This window comes from Atractosteus spatula, chromosome 2, assembly GCF_055471065.1.
Source record: "Atractosteus spatula isolate fAtrSpa1 chromosome 2, fAtrSpa1.hap1, whole genome shotgun sequence".
Classification (NCBI taxonomy): Eukaryota; Metazoa; Chordata; class Actinopteri; order Semionotiformes; family Lepisosteidae; genus Atractosteus; species Atractosteus spatula.
This window is the reverse complement of record NC_142707.1, coordinates 3,876,718-3,894,965: the sequence shown is the minus strand read 5'-3', so window position 1 is coordinate 3,894,965 and position 18,248 is coordinate 3,876,718. Positions and strand designations below refer to the sequence as shown.

The 18,248-nt window shown below is 52.2% G+C and overlaps 1 protein-coding gene across 1 annotated transcript; it reads right to left on the bottom strand.

Annotated features, from left to right (window-relative positions):
• Positions 1-386: 386 nt before the first annotated feature.
• Positions 387-12,135, bottom strand: LOC148839026 (vasopressin V2 receptor-like). Its single transcript, XM_088928966.1, has 5 exons — positions 12,108-12,135; positions 6,258-6,616; positions 4,497-4,742; positions 3,583-4,024; positions 387-2,244 (listed from the first exon to the last, which is right to left on the bottom strand). Exons 2-5 carry the CDS (start codon positions 6,612-6,614, stop codon positions 2,045-2,047), a joined length of 1,245 nt encoding a protein of 414 aa, XP_088785092.1. The 5' UTR covers positions 6,615-6,616; positions 12,108-12,135; the 3' UTR covers positions 387-2,044.
• Positions 12,136-18,248: the final 6,113 nt, after the last annotated feature.

The following is an 18,248-nucleotide window of genomic DNA, read 5'->3' as shown; positions in this document are numbered from 1 at the left end:
CCTTTTCACCCAAAGGCTTCATGTACTTGATTTGTGTTTCGAATTATAAAGTCTCCCAGGGTTGTTTTTTTTAACTTTGCTTTTCAACAACATTCCAGGACTTGTGTTTATTTATTTTTTTAGTCGAACAGCCTTTTCAGAACAAATCTTTGGTTTTGTTGACATAAAATAAAAATACTTCGCTCTACTGCAACCAATTGCTCGTACACTCTATCACTCTCGCACACACAGGGTAAAGCTGAATTTATTTTGAATTTATCAGATGTGTGTGTGTCTCTTCGGGACTATCCACGGACAATGGGCAAGTCTTTGCCACACCCGTGGGAAAATCAAACTCCTAAAGCAGAACCACAAAACATGAAAAACCAAGGAAACACAGTGAATCCCGAATTCTACATTTTAATATAATACAAGGAATAAAATTACAACCTTCAATTCTAAGTCTCTCCTTCCATCAACTACTGTATGTCAGAAGAAAGCCTAAAATACACTGTTTTTTAAGTTTGGGATTTGTATAGATTTGCTGTGCTCTGTAAAGTACTTCCATTATAGTTCTGATTGCTACTTTAATATTCACTTAGTACAACAACATCCAAGAGCTGAATGCTTTGTGAATGCTACTTGCGAACCAGAGATGGTCCTCAGGCTCCTGTTGCATAGTTATTTGCTCTGTGTCAAGTTTTAGTACGGGCTGCTGGCCGTTGCTAAAAGTATGCTTGTGAAGCAGAAAGACAACAAGACAGTTTCTCTTTCTCAAGCAGACAGTGACCAGAATAAATGCTAGCACTAAATCATAGTTTAACACCTCTCAGTATGTTCGGAAATGTCCGGGTACAGCCATATCTGGTAATAGCTTCTGTATAGGAGTCCCTGCTTGAAGTGGTAGAATCCCAGGCTGGTTCTGCACAAAGGCCTGAGAGAAACTGAGACAGCAGCAGCATCAATCTGTTCTGTATTGTTCTGGTTTTTAAAAAAAATAGCATTTGATGGCAATTGGATAACAAAATAAGAAAAGGCAGGGGGGTTAGTCATCCTGAAACTGGCTAGGTGCCTGCCGTCTCGTGGTGACAGCAGTGACCAGCTTGTCCTGTTGGGCGTTGTAGAGTGTGTCACCCAGGTGGGTGCAGTGTTTCATTGGTGGAAGAAGTGGGATTCGTGACATTGTTACGATGAAGTGGAATCACATCACAGTTTGATCACAGTTTGCTCAAACATTGGCTTCTGCAATGACAGAATGTTTCAATATGAGGGTTAAAATCCTGCTCATACCCTGCACCTGGAAGAGGTATCCAGAGTCGCAGAGAATCCTGGGACGGCAGGGAGAGTTGGCAGTAAGTGGGACTCAGCGCATGCAACATGATTTTTCTCTTTTTTCCCTTGCACCCTGCTCTGAGGGCAGCTGATCCTCCTTCATCCCCAGTGACGGAGCTCAATTTGCAGAAAAGTAGGATAAATTCCCCTCCAATTATCTTGGAGTCTGAGTGTTACTGAAGACCGGAGTACAAGTGTTTATTTGCCAAGCTCTCCTGCCCTTCTGGTGCCATTCTGCCTCTTACACATCTCATTCTTAGTCCCTCTGCCCTGTAGCTGCTGTCAGTCTTTAGAAATGCCAGGTTTGCAGAGAGGTCTCTGAGCACAGAGACTACAGCACTTCTATTCTAATGTCCTCCCCACTTGCAAATCTGTATGCATTTTCACCTGTGCAGGGTACTCATGCCCTAACGAGTGCAGATGTTGTTACTGAACTGCGCATCGGTCACACGACTCCAGAATGCTCAGACAAGATAACTGAGTCGTGTTTTGCTGGCACCCCTGGGCACGTCCTCTCTCGTTCCCTGTCCTTCAGTGCGCAGTGGGGTGGGAGTTAGTGGTGAGACGGTGAGTCTCCGTCTCTCAGTGCACTGTCTCTGCCCGCGTCTCCCAACACTGCACGTGCACAGTTTGTGTCGGCACAAGGCTCTCGGACAGCAGTGGGACCCGTGCAGGGGTCCCTGGTTCTGCGTGCGCTCCAGGGTGGCTCGGTGCCGCCTGCTCCCCGACCCAGTCAGTACGCGGTCTCCTTGATGGTGGTGGACGCCGTGGTGCTGGAGTCGTCGGGGAGGGAGTTCCTCCTCTTGGCCCAGCGCCGGCAGCAGAGCAGCTGGCTGAGGTCCCGGGACACGCTGCTGGAGAAGGCCGTGTAGATCCAGGGGTTGGTGCAGCTGTTCAGGCTGGCCAGCAACATGAGGATGGTGAACGCCACGCCTGGGGGCAGGAGGGAGGACAGGCTGTTATGGCTGCCGCAGGTCTCAATTAACCCCTCATTATCCAATTTCCCTATTTAAACCCTCAGTTCACCCGGTAACATCACTCGGTATTAGGATCTCTTCCGCTTCCTGAGCTCACCTCGCCCTTTCCTCCCAAGTACCCTTTCTACCTCGTCTGGACTCCCTCAACGTCGCCTCTTTGGTTTTGGTTTTGGATTTCTTGCTCTTGCCTTGCCCCTATCGGATCTGTTTGCCTCTCTTCTGCACTTGACCCGGCCTGGAATAACCGAGCACTCTACCTCGTCGCCTGCCTTGGATACCTCAGTTACCTGAGACCCGCACAAGGTTCGTAAATGACATCGTTCTCACACAGGCAGTCACCATCGTGTAGGCGGCGTGTCAGCATGGCCAGCGCTGTTGTCAGGCTGTTGTGCTCCCAGGAGGGAACATTACAGGCATGCCCCGTCTCCTCCTGCTTCTCCTAATTAAACCTTTACGAGCGCCCGTCTCACACAGGCTTAATTATTGTAACACAGCTGGCTTGCACGTCCCAGAATTTGTTCTCTCTCTCTCTCTTTTTCGTGCCCCACCCATTGTTTCCAAAGTTTTATCCTGGCGTTCCCTAGTGTTGCCCTACGGCACCGTAAACTCCAATGCTGCGCGATGCCCTGCTTTTACGGCGCTCTTGTCTCGTATGGTGAACGTGCTGGTCTGGGCTGTACTGGAGCAGACCGCGGGGAGTGAGGGGGGGCGAGGCAGGCGGAGAGGTGGAGAGGGAGCCGGCGAGAGGGCAGCTTGTCTCCCTCTTCACGGAGGCGCCTTGCTGCGGACTGTGAAGAGCAGAGAAGGGGTTTACTGCTCCGTGCTGGCGAAAGAGGCGAGACGTGGGAAATATCAAGGGAGAGAGGGTTGGGCCGAGACAATACTCGGAGATGCTTATCCTCAGCTTGGCCCAAAACCCCCAACGTTCAGCCGTAACCCCAGCCCTAACACCTGATCTTAACCTTCACCCTGTCACAACTAACCTTAATCCACTCCTAATAGAGCCGCTGAATTCTCATCCAGACCCTTAGCCTCCCCTACTATGAGCCATGACCCTACTGTATTTACAGTTTTAATCCCAATCCTTAACAGTAACTTCAAATATTAATCCCAATCCTAATCCATAACCTGATTTTACCCGTACCCTTGTTGCTGTAAATCCCTCTCTCACCCTAATCCCACCTCCCCGCCCTAGAATCCCGATTTAGTGCTCTAGAAGCATTCAAGCCCAATGCTGAACTCCTTAGTTCCTGACTCCTGAAACGTCCCTGGCCTGGTCAGCGGGAATGGCTACCTTGGTTAGGGGGGTTGGGGTCCCAGGCGGCCCAGAGCTGGACGATGAAGAAGGGCGACCAGCAGATGGCGTAGACGAGCACGATCACCAGCGTCATCCTCACCGTCTTCGACATCGCCTTGGAGACGCCCGAGTGGGAGTGGTGGGAGTGGTGGGAGTGGTGAGGGGGGTGGCTGCCCGCTCCCCCTCCGCCTCCGTTCCGGAACTGCAGGGCGATCTGGTTCTTCTTGACCTCGGCGGAGACCCTCTCCGACTTCAGGTAGATGTTGTTGTGGATCTCGCGGAAGATGCGCACCTGGAACACGGTGATGATGACGGTGGGCACCACGAGCACCGCCAGCGTCATCCAGGTGACGTACGCCTTGAGGCCCCAGGGCTCTGCAAAGTGGCCCCAGCACTCGAACACGCCGGGCGCGACCTCTGACTTCGAGAAGATGAAGACCTCGTGGCAGGAAGAGAAGGTCAGAAGAGAAACATTTCAGTGATCGCGGCCTCAGTCGGGGTCAGGCAGTGCATTTAAGACTGGGAGGGGGGGGTCACTTCTTTACACAAAGAGTGGTGGGAGTGTGGAACAAGCTGCCCAACGCTAGTGTTAATACTAATACCCTGACTTCTTTTTAAAAAATTTGACCCTGGGATCAATTAACAATGTCCTCTCATCTGTCACCTTTCTTATGTTCTTATTTTCTCCTTAGAGGAAGAAGTTGAGGTTGATTCCACACTGAAAAGCTAACAAATAAAACCCCACAATATTTTAGCACGTGTCACCTGTAGAAAGCTTCACCCGAAAAAGCCACAACAGCTTTGGAATGCTGTCTCTTCTTAACCTTTTCAGCGTGGAAGTAACCTCCCTGCCCGAGGCTCTGGAAGCCAAAGGCGCTGTACAAGGTGGTGCTACTGCGGGCGCAGCTGACCTGTGGCAGGCTGAGCACAAGGGACAGCGCCCAGGCCACCGTGATGGGGGGGTTCCAGCGCGCCGCCCCCCCGCTGCGGTAGGCCAGCATGGGGTGACAGATGGCCTGGTGCCGGTCGAAGGTCATGGCCACGATGGTGTAGGAGGAGGCGAACATGCCCACGATCTGCAGGTACTTCACCATGCGGCACAGGACGTCCGGACCGCGGAAATACTCCGTGATGTCCCACAGCAGCTGGGGCAGCACCTAGGAGAGAATTCGGGAGTCGGCCGGTCAGGCCGGAGGTAAGGGCGGCAGCGCCCCTGTGTGACCGTGTTCGTATTTAAGCCGATCTCACAGCAAGGTCTGCTGGGGTCACACATGGCATGGCATTGATGGCACTGGCACATTGATGGCACAGATTGCGCCAAGTACTTAAGTGTTGTCTGTGTTTGAACAGGATAGAGACTGAAGAGGTGACCAGTAGACTATAGATCTGCAGGTGAACTGTGGGACTGTAGCCCCTATTGTAACAGGACTGTTCTGCTGTACTGGGACTGCAGCTCCTATTGTAACGGGACTGTTCTACTGTACTGGGACTGTAGCCCCTATTGTAACAGGACAGTTCTACTGTACTGGGACTGTAGCTCCTATTGTAACAGGACTGTTCTACTGTACTGGGACTGTAGCTCCTATTGTAACGGGACTGTTCTACTGTACTGGGACTGTAGCTCCTATTGTAACAGACTGTTCTACTGTACTGGGACTGTAGCCCCTATTGTAACAAGGCTGTTTTGCTGTGTAGATATTGATCACCTCCTCACTCTCAGTCTTGTTACAGTAGGAGATACAGCCACAATACATCACGTTCTCAACATTGCCCTGTTCAGACAGCACCTGTAGATCTGCAGTCCACTGATCACCTCCTCAACACTCCCCTGGTCAGATGTGACTGTAGCTCCATTCATGTGTGCTCCTATTATCAGAGTCGGTGGGCTTGCCAGAGAGTTGATGGGCTTGCCAGAGAGTCGGTGGGTGTGCCAGAGAGTCGATGGGCGTGTCAGAGAGTCAGTGGGTGTGCCAGAGGGTCGGTGGGCGTGCCAGAGAGTCGACGGGCATGTCAGAGAGTCAGTGGGCATGTCAGAGAGTCAGTGGGCGTGTCAGAGAGTCGACGGGCGTGTCAGAGAGTCAGTGGGCGTGTCAGAGAGTCGACGGGCGTGTCAGAGAGTCGTTGGGCGTGTCAGAGAGTCGACGGGCATGTCAGAGAGTCAGTGGGCATGTCAGAGAGTCAGTGGGCGTGTCAGAGAGTCGACGGGCGTGTCAGAGAGTCAGTGGGCGTGTCAGAGAGTCGACGGGCGTGTCAGAGAGTCAGTGGGCGTGTCAGAGAGTCAGTGGGCGTGTCAGAGAGTCGACGGGCGTGCCAGAGAGTCGATGGGCGTGTCAGAGAGTCGGTGGGTGTGCCAGAGAGTTGATGGGCGTGTCAGAGAGTCAGTGGGCGTGTCAGAGAGTTGATGGGCGTGTCAGAGAGTCAGTGGGGGCGTGTCAGAGAGTCAGTGGGCGTGCCAGAGAGTTGATGGGCGTGTCAGAGAGTCAGTGGGCGTGTCAGAGAGTTGATGGGCGTGTCAGAGAGTCAGTGGGCGTGTCAGAGAGTCAGTGGGCGTGCCGTGGCTTCAGTGGGTGTGTCTGAGCCAGTGGCACAGGTTGCACCGAGTCGTACAGAGCTTTCCGACGTGCCTCCTGCTGTGCCCCTTCCCCAGTCAGACCCGCCCCAGCCCGGTTTACCTGGAAGAAGGCCACGACGAGGTCCGCCAAGCACAGGTTGACCATGAAGCCGTGCATGGGCGCGTGGTGCTTGCGGCGCTGGAGCAGCACCCAGAGCACCAGGCTGTTGCCCAGCGTGGTCAGCGCCAGGATGGTGGCCAGCACGGCGATCTCGGCCCGGGCGAGCTCCAGGTCCCTCTCGTGGGACGGCAGTGCGCTGCTGTTCCCTGTGCCCTCCCAGCCCGGGTACAGGCCCCGCCAGAGCGTCCCATTGTGGAGTGTGGCGTTTTCGAAACCCTCGGGCCCGGCTACTGTCCTCCCTCCGTCACCAGCACCGAAGCCTTGGGGCTCTGACCGCGGCCAGGACTGATTCTCCATTCCTGTGTAGGAAGGAGGACACAGCCTGCTAACTGGTAGGAATCAACAGAGAAATAAGCAGCCGCAGGGCCCCTGAGTGTGTGTGTGCACAGAGAGAGAGAGACTGCAGTCAGGGCACGGAGAGGCAGGTCCTCTCTCCCAGTTTCCCACACTGCCATTGGACGATGTGGGACTTGCCGAATTCTGTCACATTCCCAGGCTGTCAATGAGTGAGGGAGACAGAGAGTCGTGGAGAGACTGGAAGAAATGGAGGAAGGTCTAATTTTAGTTTGGGAGAGTGCCTTTCTTTCTCTCTACCTGCCTATCTCTGCTCCCTCTGGAGGAGCAGAAGTCCAGAGAGCTGTCACATCAGGGAGAGCCGCTGTATCCAGTGTATAACCAGTGTGCAGAGCCCACTGTATCCAGTGTATAACCAGTGTGCAGAGCCCACTGTATCCAGTGTATAACCAGTGTGCAGAGCCCACTGTATCCAGTGTATAACCAGTGTGCAGAGCCCACTGTATCCAGTGTATAACTAGTGTGCAGAGCCCACTGTATCCAGTGTATAACCAGTGTGCAGAGCCCACTGTATCCAGTGTATAACTAGTGTGCAGAGCCCACTGTATTCAGTAAATAACTACTGTGCAGAGCCCACTGTATCTAGTGTATAACCAGTGTGCAGAGCCCACAGTATCCAGTGTATAACCAGTGTGCAGAGCCTTTGTGCCCAATAAGTGCGGTGTACAGAGTGCGCTGTGCTCAGTGTGTGCAGGTGGACAGAGTGCGCTGTGCTCAGTGTGTGCAGGTGTACAGAGTGCACTGTGCTCAGTGTGTGCAGGTGTACAGAGTGCACTGTGCTCAGTGTGTGCAGGTGGACAGAGTGCGCTGTGCTCAGTGTGTGCAGGTGTACAGAGTGCACTGTGCTCAGTGTGTGCAGGTGGACAGAGTGCGCTGTGCTCAGTGTGTGCAGGTGTACAGAGTGCACTGTGCTCAGTGTGTGCAGGTGGACAGAGTGCGCAGTGCTCAGTGTGTGCAGGTGTACAGAGCGAGGCTGGACGTGTGAACACTGGCACAGCTTCGCGATGTGCAGTAAGGCCGGGCTCTGGCTGGTGAAGCGTAGTCAATCCTGGTGCTTTCCAGCCCCGGGAGTCAGTGTAAAACTCTAGAAAAACCGGAACTGAACACAGCTGTGGTGGTGAGACCCAGCAGAGCCCGCCTGCAGCTCCGGGGGCGTCGCGCGGGGAGCTCAGCGCGGAAATCTGGCCGGCGCGAGGGGGTCGCGGCGGCGGGGCTATGTGAGCGCCCCGAGGCGGTGCGTGACGTCAGCCGGCTCCCTGGCGGGCCGCGGCTTGTTTCCGTGGCCTGAACCTCCCCTGCGTAGCCGATCCGTCCGCTTCTCGTGTGTGTGTGTTTTTTTTTTTTAAAAAAGCCCTCGAACCGAGAAAAAGCCCGAAAGAGACGGCTCCTGCTGGCCAAATTGAACTCCGCGGTGGGGGATAGGGGCGAGGGGGAGACACGGCCGCCGTAGCTGAGCCCCCTCGACTACCTGTCTGAGTTCGGAAAGCCCGAAAATGGGAAAAAATAACAAAGGACAAAAGAAAAAAAAAAGAGCAAAAATAATAGTAAAAAAACACGTTTCTGCAAAGAAACGTCCCCCCCCCCCAGATTCCAGGCAACAGATCAGTCCGATCCAGTCTGGAGATCCGGATTCAAATTCGATCCAGCCCGGAGCTTCGGATTCAAATTGGATCCACTCCGGGTCGTACTGCGAACTGCAGCCTGTGCTACAACTGCTGATCCGACAGAAAAACGATATGTATTTAGTAGTATAATAGCTCTACACATCCCGTTTAGACGGAGTTATAGTAACAAGTGTGAATTACTCAACTCCCAAAATTGGCTTGTATACAAGAGCCTGCAACTCATTAAAATACTAAATCCAGAGAAATGACTCTTTTCCACTCAGTCTGATGTGATTGAGAGCCTACCACGATATTTTCTGTACTTTCTCTCCAAAGATAGTTGGCTCTGTGCCTGGACCTCATTTTTAACACACTCACATAGGCACATCTGTTATTGCATACTGGGGGAGTGAATTGTGTTTGTGTAGCACCTATAGATAAATTTACAGGATTAACTAGGATTAAATACAGCAAACACTCCCAAAGAAAACAGAAGAGCCCATTTAAGGTTGCAGCACACATGCAGTACAGAAGAATAGTCCTGTAACAATAGGAGCTACAGTCCCAGTTCAGTAGAACAGTCCTGTTACAATAGGGGCTACAGTCCCAGTACAGTGGAACAGTCCTGTTACAATAGGAGCTACAGTCCCAGTACAGTAGAACGGTCCTGTTACAAAAGGAGCTACTGTCCCAGTACAGTGGAACAGTCCTGTTACAATAGGGGCTACAGTCCCAGTACAGTGGAACAGTCCTGTTACTATAGGAGCTCCAGTCCCAGTACAGTAAAAAACAGTTCTGTTACTATAAGGACTACAGTAAAATGTACTGTAGAAGAGTGGATTTGCATGTTTAGCTGACTCTACACAGTATTCTACTCACTGAATGCCCGAGCTGTTACCCTTTCTGTTGCAGTGGATTTGGCTGTTGTGTGTTAAGGAGGCTGACCTGGGCACTTGTGTGTTAATAGTCCTGCAGGTAGTGTCAGCAGTAACTACCAGTGGCCATCGAACAGCCTGAGGAGCGATCATTTCCCTTTCGTCTCTCACCCGGCCAGAGTAAAGGGAACAGGCCTGCGACACGAGCTTTATGTGTGGCGAGTGTGTGTATGAATGGCATAAGTTTGTGTGTGTGGCATGTGTGTGTGTGTATAAGTGGTACGTGAGTGTGTGTGTATAAGTGGTTTGTGAGTGTGTGTGGCATGTATAAAAGACACCTGCATCATCGTATAAAACGTAAAAGTGCCCAGACTATTTGTATGGGACTAGTCTGAGCCCTTGAGGCATTTCGTTTGATTGGAGAAGAAAGTAGTAAAATGAAGTAAAAATAGAATGTGACTCAATGGCTGACAGGACTTGGAAAGTAACTAGCAGCGTGTGGTAATCATCACCTTAATCCTGCTGTTTGTTGTATGCGGTACATTACAAATCCAGGCGCGGGCATTCCTGATCCCAGAGTCCCGAGGGGCTACAGGACACAGGCAATCAGGGACGTATAGACAGGGCACCAGTGCCAGGTTCTGTTCGGTTCAGATCGGTTCTGTCAGGAGTGTCCTGGTCCCGGTGTCTGGGGGGGTAGGTGTGAAGGTGTTGTCTCCAAAGACAAGCTCGCGTTTCTCCATTAACTGCCTGCCTGAGTGGTAAAATGTCTTTAGAGACAGCCTACAGACCCCGCTGGACCGCGCTCTTGCTGGGATCAGAGCCGGGCAGCTCCGCCAAGCGCTGTATCCCAATCCCGGAGACTGGAGACAGCTGTGGGGGGGGGGTGTGCCCGGGGCTCAGGGCTCATTCCGGGAAGGTTGTGGATTCACATCCCAGGTGGGACCCTGCTGCTGTCCCCCTGGGCGATGTGCCGTGGCCAGATCTCTGCAGTAAAGCGCCCAGCTGTGTAAGTGGATCCGCATGGATGAGCGCTCTGCGCACTTGCAGATAGAGGCGTCAGAAACAAGTCTAGCGATCCTCTTCAGCGCACTGGTCTTCATCAAACCACAGGGAGCTGCTGGGTGGTTTTCACAGTGCCCTACATAATGGGAGACAACCCCAGCTGTTTCAGGAGGGCCTCCATGCAAGATATTTTTTGTTGTGTGCTCTGACAACTGTTTTGACTCAATCTGCAGAACGGGCAGCTCTGCCTCATGGTGCTGAAGTGGTTGGGTTTTTTTTTTCAAAGTTAACTCGGTGGATTCAGGATCGGCAGCGAACATACGAACCAGAGGACGTAAAGGGGAAACTACAGGAAAGGGCACAGATTTCGTTCCGAATTTAATCCTTCGCAGGGTTTAGGAACAAGTTGCCCAGCCACGTTGTCAAAACAGATACGCTGGCGTCCTCCTAGAACTGGTTAAATATGACCCTGGGATCAATTAGCAACTGAAAAAAAAGAACAAACGAGCTAAGACTGTCCGACAGTCGTCCTCTCGACCCTCATTGTTCTCACGTTTTTAGTTGATAGGCAGCCCGACACACCTGTTTGAACGCAGAGAGCTGGTCGCCATGGTGCCCGAGTGCAGGCGGGAGTGCCAACGCTCCTGCCTGTGGGCATGAGCGCCGTCTGTCAACGTGTGCGCTTGGGCAGCATGGCGGGCTCAGAGTGTGTCTGGCGGCCAGAGGGGGCAGGGGTTTCGGTTCCTGATCTTGCGCTTCTGGGGGGTGCTGTATAAAGGGTCCAATGGCAGACGACGAGGAGCTGGGGCGGACCCTGACGGCGTGGCGCACAGCGAGGGGCTGTACACGAGGGGGTGACGTTGTGCTGTGTGTGGTTTCCAGCAGTGCCAACAGGATGTGTGTGTTACTGCTCTCACAGCGCAGAGAGTTGGTGGGGGTCTGCCACCAGCTGCCTAGCCATGTTGCTAAAGCCCATACCCCAGCTCCAGTTAGGGAAGGAGCCACTTCTTTACACAAAGGATAGCGGGAGTAGGGAACAGGCCTCCCATCCATGCTGCTGAAGCCAAAACACGTGGATGAGATCCTCATTTCAATTAGCTACTGGAACCTGATGGGCTAAATGGCTCAGATGACCTCTCCTCACTTGTGACCTTTCTTGTGTTATGTCTATCACAGGTCCAGCCCGCCACACACACCAGATTTTACCAAGTCAGAAAGAAACATATAAACTGCTTAAGTTGGCAGGGATGCTCATAAACAATCCTTTTTCTTACGATTAAGATGACTCAACTTTATAAACTGTAGTTTTACTACCATGCTTAATTGCTGCCTAAACACGAAAGACTTATTTTTTTTTAATGTTTAAATCAGCAGTGATTTTCTATTTCATACCCAGACAACAGGGGACAGGCCACTGACTATCTGTGTCCTGCAGCCAGCAGCAGAATGAGGACACGTGCCTGCACCCCTTTGACATGCCCACCTGACAGAGCCTATCGCCGTGTGGCTCAGGGGTGGGCACTGAGTCACTGCGGACCGCCTGGCGCCCACCAGGGGCGGCTCTGCTGCTGCAACAGCCAACCCAGCCCTGGCAGCACCCCGGCTGCAGTCAGCTAATGACAGCTGGGGCATAAGCAAGCGAGCACAAGAGCGCCCCCTACCGGGCGAGCAACCTGTAAAACCTCAACGACGTGATTTTCTTCTGTTAAAAACACTCCTCTAAATTTTGGTGCTCTCCTGCAAGACAGAAGTTTCTGATTTCGAAGATTGGACTTTATTTTCCCCATTTTTGTCACGAGTTGAACTTTTCACACCTATTTCTGATTCTAGGACGGTGTCTCTCCTAGGTTGGTCGAGTTTTGTCCTGGTCACTTCTGCACAGTTTTTAGAGATTCGGTTGAGGCATCCTACTTTGCCTTCAGTAATTAGATGTTTCGTATTTGTTTCCTCACCCCATTTATTTTTCAGCTTCCTGTTTCTTCTGTGTTTCAAGCAGGGTGCGTTTCCTCTCGATCATGTCCTTCGAGTTTTGCTGCAGAAAGGCGTCTCGGACAGCATGCGACATTGAACAGATCCACGAGACCTGGCCACACTTAACTAACAGTTTTGACTCTGCTTTTACCACACGCTTAGCGTGCTTGGCTGCAGTTGGCATCCTCCGGTATCGTATCTCTCAGCGCCTCACACTGCTTTCACCACAATTTCACTCTGCTTTTACCACGAGACGCCGCAGACGAGGTTAACGAGGAGCTGCTCTCCTGGGAAGCAGTAGCTGTCACACTTACCCCAGTCGGGCTTCTCCTTCTCACAGTTGCAGGCAGGAGAGCCGTGGGCCTGTCTCCTGAGCTAGGTAAAGCCCTGGAGCTCGTTAACAACCCTTCCAAAGCCTGAGAAGAGGTGTTGTTGACAAAGTAAAGTTAAACAAACAGAACAAATCGCACATCATAAATCGCTGCACAGCGCTGATTCTGACCCAGGCGGTCAGGGCTCCTGTCTGCAACTGTATACGACCCCCACAGCTAGCCAGTCTGTTTATAGTGTGGAAGCTGCTGACCGCTGAGCAATTGCAATCTGTGTGACCCCCCCCAGGGTCAAGGAATTTCCAAGAAGACCAGGCGGGCTGCCATTCACCCTGGCACACCCCATGACCCCTGCATCCTCCAGGGGGCAGTAGATAGCCCAGTTCTGCTCTCTGCCCTGTCACGCCTGGAGGTCAGGCTCGGGAGCCAAAGAGCTTCTGGATTTTTGCTCCAGCTGGGGCTTCACGGTTGAGACCATTGATTAAAGCATTGGCTCACAAGGACATACTGTATTCGTTTAGCAAAGTCTTTGGCGTGTGAGGATTTAAATTGTGTAATTGTGCTTGATTCCTTTGGCACACCAGGACTGCACAGTAAGTCCTCACCTGTAAGCACCTCCTCATCACGTCCCTCGTTCAGCGTGCACCTGTATAGTCCACTGATCACCTCCTCAGCACTCCCCTGTTCAGACAGCACCTGTAGATCTATAGCTGACTGATCAACTCCTCAGTCTCTAGTCCTGTGACAATAGGGGCTACAGTCCCAGTACAGTAGAACAGTCCTGTGACAATAGGAGCTACAGTCCCAGTACAGCAGAACAGTTCTATTACAATAGGGGCTACAGCCCCAGTACAGTAGAACAGTCCCGTTACAATAGGGGCTACAGTCCCAGTACAGCAGAACAGTCCTGTTACAATAGGAGCTACAGTCCCAGTACAGTAGAACAGTCCTGTTACAATAGGGGCTACAGTCCCAGTCCAGTAGAACAGTCCTGTTACAATAGGAGCTACAGTCCCAGTACAGTAGAACAGTCCTGTTACAATAGGAGCTACAGTCCCAGTACAGTAGAACAGTCCTGTTTCAGCAATAGGAGCTACAGTCCCAGTACAGCAGAACAGTCCTGTTACAATAGGGACTACAGTCCCAGTACAGTAGAACAGTCCTGTTTCAGCAATAGGAGCTACAGTAACAGCACAGTCAAACAGTGCTAATATTATTCTCTACACATGGCCAAAAGCTTCAGGAAGGCAACATAAAAACTCAAAACCAGGTTCAAAGACCTGTCAAGAGCAACGAGTCCTTTAACCTCAGACTACTGAGAATCCCGTAGACAAGTCCGGTCCGTCCACATGGCACTCTCCTGCACACAGAGCCAGCCTGATCACAGCAGGACGAAAACAAACCCTGACACGGTGCTGACCAGAAAGGAACCAAACCTGTCTGAAGCGCAGAACAACCCTGTCCGACAGAACTCAGCGCAACCCGCCTGTTTCAAATCCGCCTGGGTCGATGTGAACTTGGAGAGGGGGAGAGAGGAGGGGAGGGGCAGGGGAACAGGGCTATAAATCCAATCCCAGCACCAGAACTGCTTCCCATCCTGCCTGGGGAGGAAACGCAGCAGAGCTGCAGCCCAGTTCTCAGTGATCTCCTAACAATAATCTGTTATAATTGTAGATATAAATGTCTTGTTAATTGTTATTTCTCTGGCAACGCTGTAATGCGTTGGTCGTGCCAATAGAGCTCATTGAATGTGAATTTAGGAGGGAGAAGCAGGGCTCAGGGCTCAGTAGTCCGTTCTTGGGTTTGTTGTGGAGCTGGAAGCCGGAGTCCAGCCTGACGCAGACCTGCACTCACAAACACGCCGTAATCATTAACTACCCCTGTGAGGACCACAGGGGCTCTGGAAAAACAGCACTCAGCTCCAGCTCTGACACTCTGCCCCTGTATCTCTCGAGCTCTCCTCCTCATCTCTCACACTCCTCCCTCTCACTCCCCCATCTCCCTCTCACTCCCACTACCTCCCTCTCACTCCCCCATCTCTCACTTCCTCATCTCTCACACTCCTCTCTCTCACTCCCTCATCTCTCACACTCCTCTCTCACTCCCCCATCTCTCACACTCCTCTCTCACTCCCCCATCTCCCTCTCACTCCCCCATCTCTCACACTCCTCTCTCACTCCCCCATCTCCCTCTCACTCCCACTACCTCCCTCTCACTCCCCCATCTCTCACACTCCTCTCTCACTCCCCCATCTCTCACACTCCTCTCTCACTCCCACTACCTCCTCTCTCACTCCCTCATCTCTCACACTCCTCCCTCTCTCACACTCCGCTCTCACTCCCCCATCTCCCTCTCACTCCCTCATCTCTCACACTCCTCCCTCTCACTCCCCCATCTCTCACACTCCTCTCTCACTCCCCCATCTCTCACACTCCTCTCTCTCACTCCCCCATCTCTCACACTCCTCTCTCACTCCCTCATCTCTCACAGTCCTCTCACTCCCTCATCTCTCACACTCCTCTCTCACTCCCCCATCTCCCTCTCACTCCTCTCTCACTCCCCCATCTCCCTCTCACTCCCCCATCTCCTCTCTCACTCCCTCATCTCTCACACTCCTCCCTCTCACTCCCCCATCTCTCACACTCCTCTCTCACTCCCCCATCTCCCTCTCACTCCCACTACCTCCCTCTCACTCCCCCATCTCTCACACTCCTCTCTCTCACTCCCCCATCTCTCACACTCCTCTCACACTCCCCCATCTCTCACACTCCTCTCTCACTCCCACTACCTCCCTCTCACTCCCCCATCTCTCACACCCCTCTCTCACTCCCCCATCTCTCTCACTCCCCCATCTCTCACACTCCTCTCACACTCCCCCATCTCTCACACTCCTCTCTCACTCCCCCATCTCCCTCTCATTCCCCCATCTCTCACACTCCTCTTACACTCCCCCATCTCTCACACTCCTCTCTCTCACTCCCCCATCTCCCTCTCACTCCCCTCTCTCACTCCCCCATCTCACACTCCCCCATCTCTCTCTCACTCCCCCGTCTCACACTCCCCTCTCTCTCCCCTATCTCTCACACTCTTCATCTTCCTAGTCCTCACATCTTCATCTCCCTCGTCCTCACATCTTCATCTCCCTCGTCCTCATGTCTTCATCTCCCTCGTCCTCACCTCTTCATCTCCTTCTTCATTCTCCCTCCCTCTGTCCCGCTCTGTCCTTCCTGGCCTGGGCCTTCACCCTCATCCTCTCATCCTCCTTCGGTCCTTCCCACTGCCTCTGCTCTCCCCATCCTCTGCCAGCATGGTCCCAGGATCGAGGAGGAGGGAGGCTACAGTCTCTTGTTCTTTACAGGTTAGACGGAGGGGGGAGCTTCTCTCTTGCTGTACGCAGAGGCACAGAGGTCAGCAGGACGTAGATTAATGGACACTTATTATTTTTCCCTTTTTGAATTCCAAGATGTAAAAGGATCAAGATTCAGGTGAAAATGAGTCTTGTCCCATAAGCCCCTCCCTCAGGAGTCTGGGCTCGGGGTCAGCACGGCGTGGTCCTATGCACAGGTGCTTCTGGGCTCTGTGCTGGACACTGGACACTGGACACTGGGGCTCAGAGCCGGAGTTATTTATTGGTAACAGATGCGTTTGCACACTTGGAGCAGCTTCAACTATTTCCGCACGGAGACAACAGCCTGTGCGTTTTGCATCTGGTAGGCAGACAACCTGGAATGTGCATCTGGGATCACTGAGGGTGAAAATCCTATTGGAGCCATGAAAGAAGTTTTCCAGCCCGGGGTTTAGAGGTGGGTGATGCTGTTTCCTGATCTTGAAGGTTTTCTAATGAACCTGAAATGCTCTGGACTTGGAAACAGTGCTCATCAGGGTCAGTGAAGTCAACATCCATCCATTCACTTTTCTAAGTACAGTACTGCAGTGGAGCCACAGCCTATCCCAGCAAACAACAGGCGCAAGGCAGGGTACACCCTGGGCAGGAAGCTCGTCCATCACAGGGCACACACAGGCACACGCATAGAGAGGGAGAACATGCAAACTACACACAGATAGCACCCAAGGAACTGAACCCAGGACCTCTGCACTGTGAGGCAGCGATGCTAACCACTGCACCACCATGCCACCTGTGAAGTCAACAGCAGATTCAATTCTGCCATTAAGAGTAGAGGTGGAATAGGAATGAAGAGACCCTCCTGTTAGCCAGGGGTGAAGATGAGGGATCTGGATGCTCTGATTTTCATTGCATCTGCCTCTTTACTAGCTAACCGGAGTGGCAATTGTCTCAGCTAGTCAAAGTGAATTCTGAACTGTAGCCAGTGTTCGGAGCGACCTGTGGGATATCCCAGAAGAGGCCTTGTTAAATCTCCACCAGTTGAAAGCCATGGAGGAGGGATAAAGACAGAAAAGTCCAGTCGCAGTACATAGGGCTATCTGTGTTGTGTTATTAGCCTTGGAAAAGAACGGAGACCCTGGTCTCTGTCTGAAGCCTGAAGAAAATTAATATGAAAAATCATAGGATCCAGCAATAAGGGATTGTGTTGTACAGTTCTCCAGACTTTCTGGTGACCTGTTGCTCAGTCTGTGGGTGTACTGAATGTGCTTGTGGAATGTGCAAATGTCCAGGCTGATAAAACCTGAAGCTGCTCCAGCTGCTGGTGCTGGCATACCTATGTTCCGGCGTATCTGGGGCGTGAATACATTCACAGCCAGCTGTCGGCACAGTGTGGCCTCTCTGCAGTACTGCGCTGGGGCAAGAGCAAAGCAATGACTGTGTGTACGAGCACCAGGCCCCAGCTGATCGATTTACTGCTAGGTGAGCTTTCCCCGCTCTGTCACTCCTGCTGACAGGCTCTAATCTAGAGGTGTACAGGACCAAAAGGTTCAAGATCCAAACCTGGACCAAATTCACCCAGAAGGGCCTGGTTTCGGAATAGCAGAGCAGTCAGGGGTGGTCAGTCTCGTCTCCTGGGTTTCCTGGCACTACACCCACTAATCAAAGTCATCTGCAGCACCCGGGCTAATTAAGCAGTTAATGATCCAGTCAGTACTTGGGCTACTGGGAGGTTGAGAGTCCTGTACTAGCCTGGTGTACTATATGTGCTGTTCAGACTGGCAGGTCAGACTGACTCTCAATTTAAACACAGTTGTTTGCTTATGTATTATTTTATTTTTGCTAATTATTTTATTTTAGACACATGAAAAATCCCATCGTTCCATAACAGATGTCTTTAACCCTAGTCCCGGGAAGTCCCAGTCCTGTCAGTGCAGGGGTCACCAGCCCTGGTCCTGGAGAGACCCAGTCCTGTCTGTCCAGGGGTCACCAGCCCTGGTCCTGGAGAGCCCCAGTCCAGTCCGTCCAGGGGTCACCAGCCCTGGTCCTGGGGAGCCCCAGTCCAGTCCGTCCAGGGGTCACCAGCCCTGGTCCCGGGGAGCCCCAGTCCAGCCAGTCCAGGGCTCTTTGGGACTGGAGTCCTGGTCCAGTTGTCCAGTTAGGGGTTTCTAAGCCTGGTCCTGGGGAGCCCCAGTCCAACAGGTTTTGTAAGTTCCCATTAAATCTCCAATTCCTACAGACATGGAGCAATTTCTTTGTGATTAATTAACCAGGAGATTTGTTTCTTTAAATAATTGATATGGTGTAATAAACGTAACTGGACTGGGGCTCTCCAGAGCCAGTCTATACCCCATCGAAAAGAGAAGAATTCTGACAGGCTGCGGCTTAGCCTACAAACTGAGTGAAAACAGAGCAACACAGGGGAGAAAATACTTGGTTTAAAACGAACA